Source organism: Cololabis saira, chromosome 18 (genome assembly GCF_033807715.1).
Source record: "Cololabis saira isolate AMF1-May2022 chromosome 18, fColSai1.1, whole genome shotgun sequence".
Lineage (NCBI taxonomy): Eukaryota > Metazoa > Chordata > Actinopteri > Beloniformes > Belonidae > Cololabis > Cololabis saira.
The window spans coordinates 6,095,853-6,099,080 of NC_084604.1; the positions used below are offsets into that span (position 1 = coordinate 6,095,853).

The 3,228-nt window shown below is 44.9% G+C and overlaps 1 protein-coding gene across 1 annotated transcript; it reads right to left on the reverse strand.

Moving 5' to 3' along the window:
• Positions 1-1,206: 1,206 nt before the first annotated feature.
• On the reverse strand, positions 1,207-2,785 carry LOC133418683 (serine/threonine-protein kinase pim-1-like). Its single transcript, XM_061707507.1, has 8 exons — positions 2,518-2,785; positions 2,358-2,398; positions 2,181-2,228; positions 1,848-2,069; positions 1,569-1,746; positions 1,418-1,489; positions 1,318-1,374; positions 1,207-1,226 (listed from the first exon to the last, which is right to left on the reverse strand). Exons 1-8 carry the CDS (start codon positions 2,783-2,785, stop codon positions 1,207-1,209), a joined length of 906 nt encoding a protein of 301 aa, XP_061563491.1.
• Between the last annotated feature and the right edge of the window lie 443 nt (positions 2,786-3,228).

Sequence of the window (3,228 nt, forward strand, 5' to 3'; positions counted from 1 at the left end):
GAGTTATACTTAATTTGAAGATGATGGAGATCTAGCACTAGTGTTCTTTGCTCTCTCATTTTTGGGGGGGAATTGCAGCTAAAATGCATGATTCTGGTCTTAATTTGACATACGCTTTCTGACTGCATGACCGTTAAAGTACTTTGAATCATTTAGTTGTTGTACTGTGCTATATATATATATATATATATATATATATATATATATATATATATATATATATAGTATATAGTATATATATAGACCACCACAATCTGGCTTCGAGTTGGCCTGGAAGGGTCAGAGACCAAAGCTCAAATCAACATCTAGCAGAAACCACCTTCATTTACAAATGAACCGGTTGGTTTGTTGGGCTAACTGGTGAAGGCTTGTAGCTCGTTGGTTTCTTCTGGCAGCCCCAGAACAGCCGGCTCCTGCAGCCAAGTTGTCCTGCATCCTCCTGAACTGACCAGCATTGCCTTGACCTCTTCAGGTAATCGCTGAAGTTTCAACCATCTAACTTCAAGGTTGAGGCTCTTGTTGCTCTGCTGACAACTTGAGGCTCCAAAAGTGAGACAATCTCCCAAATGTCCAGCTTTAGACTGAAAATAAGCATTTTTACAGCTCCAAGTTTTGTTAACTTAGTAATCTTAGTTGACCAGCTGATCTTTGTCTGTTAGCATCACTGCTAACAGATGCTAATGGAGGCAAAAGTGTAGAAAAAGCGAAGTTAGCCAGGCGTTGACTTGTTTTTTGTGCAGTTTTTAGTTCCAGGAAGCTAGTAGGCCTAGGACTTCTGTTCAGTGCTTTCTCGTTATATGACTGGTACAGTGGTCCTCGTCCTCATTTATTGGTAGCTAAATGGTATTTTTGCAGCGATGACAGCTGGGATGCCACCACCCAAAAAAAGAGCTACAATGTTAGAGCTACAATGTTACTGTGTTTTACTCCCTAGCCCACTTCCTTTTCCCCCAAGTGGTCCTTGTCGCTTGCCAGGCCGTCATTGTAAATAAGAATATTCTTAATGACCTGCCTGGTTAAATAAAGGCGAATGACTGAATGAATATCAAATAAAGCGATAGAATTGTTTTTTTTTTCCCTCTTTATCGTATAATGTTCACAAAGTGTAATGCAATTCATGTCATGGGTAGTGTATTTTGAAGGATCAAATACTCAACATCCCATATTATCCATTTTAAATCATGCAAGAAATGATTGGCGTGGCAATCAAACTTTGAAAAGGCATCCTGGAAGAGAGGTCACAAACATTATGAATCAGGAAATACTCTCACTTACTTCTAGGAGATTTGGATCGTCCCAAAAACAGCCTCCTCTCACCTCGCGACAGCTTACTGCTGAATCTAATGTTGTCGCAGATGAACTCGTGGTGGTAAACTGGGGAAGTCCATCCAGCATTTCGTAGAGCAGAGCACCTAACTGCCAGACTGTGGTGGGGCCAGCCTCTTGCTCCCACACATGTACAACTCTGGAGGCGCGAAGTCAGGGGTTCCTACAAGCCAGGAGGAAGGAGAAGTTAAGGACCAGGCACGAAGATCAGCAGAGGAACAGAGAACGGGAGTCAGGCGTACCGGAAAACTTGCGGTAAGCTCCGTCAGCCAAGATGCACCCACATCCGAAGTCTATGATCCTCACACGAAGACCGTCGGAGCCGGTCTGTATGAGGATGTTCTCTGACTTGATGTTACGATGGAAGACTCCATTGGAGTGCATGTGCATGACTGCATCCACCAGCTGCTTCATGATGCTCTGAAACACAGAGATACACGTGGGTTAAAAAGCTGCAGGAGGAGCTGGTTCCGGTCTCCGTGGAAGCTTCAACAAAGCAGGTTTCCACCCAGCTTCAGTACCAGAGCCGTGTCCTCCTGCAGGGGACCATCGTTGTTGAGGATGTAGGTGAACAGGTCCACGGAGGGAACTGGTCTCTCCATGACCAGGAGAACCTCCTGCTCCAGGTCATACCAGTCCAAGAACGACACGACTGCAGATTTCCCCGCTGAAGCCGGTCGGTCGGCTGCTTTCAACATGAGCAGCACCTCCAGCGGGACCTGGAGCACCTTCCCAAGTTGGAACTGAAATGTGAGGAACAAAACAGATGATGAAGTAGATGCAGTTTCATGTGTGTGACTTCTTGATCGTCAACAACGTAACGGGAGAGCAAAACTGAGGATCAGACTGCTCACCACTGGTCGAGTCTCCACCTTCCCTTTAGGGATGTATTTGACGGCCACCTGCAGGTCAGAGTCAGCAGTGTGTCAGATAGAGTCGGTACTCATGAGGCTTGAGAACAGAGGTGTGATACCTACTGGGAAATTATCAGCTCTTCTTCTCCCACAATAACCTGAGCCGAAGCCTCCTACCCCGAGAATCTGAAGCTGAAGGTACTTTCTTTCAAAACGTGCTGCAGACACAAACACAGACACATTTACTACAAGAGTGAAGAACCCCTCCATGTCTATAGATGGATAGATGGTGACAGTAAAAGTTCCTTTATGTGTCTTCAGACCACCATGACTGTACCTCTGCTCTCTGAGGCTGACATGTAGGTGTTCCCGTTGTCCTGTCGGGGGGTTGAGGGGTTGCTGGAGCTTGGCTGGACATCACAGCTACCAGGGGTCTCTGTGGTCGACAGCCGCTCGGTACAGCTCCCCCTCTTCCTCTCCCTGACGGTCTCTGCTGAGACAGCAGCGGGTTCACCTGCATCCCTGGACCTCTTTCCAGGGGCCTCTGGAGGCCTGCTTGCCTTCCTCTTAGTGGCAGGAACCCTGTCATCCTCACGGAGGACCATGATGGGTTTGGTGGCGCTGCCACCGCCCTCTGAAACCAGGTAAAGAAGCTGATATTAACTTGGATGCATGTAGTAAAACCTGCAGTTCTGACATCAGAGTTCATATTTGATGTCTCTCTTTTATAAGGTTCTGCATTATTACAGTTATATGCAATTATCATTAACTGTATGTGTTACGTTCTTGACTGAATATGAATAACTATGTTTATCATAACTTCAAAAAGGTTTGGCGGTGAAATGTTCATTTTAAATGTATTTAAATAAATTTTCCACCGAAGAAATCAACAAAAAAAACATATTATTTCAACAAGTTAGTAACCTGTGAGTACATGTAAGTATACATCATATTGGCAATGAGATTTTTATATAAACAAAATGTGAATATAAGTTTGGTTTTTGGACTTTGGTTTCAACACTTTTTCTCACTCACTCATCTTCTCCCG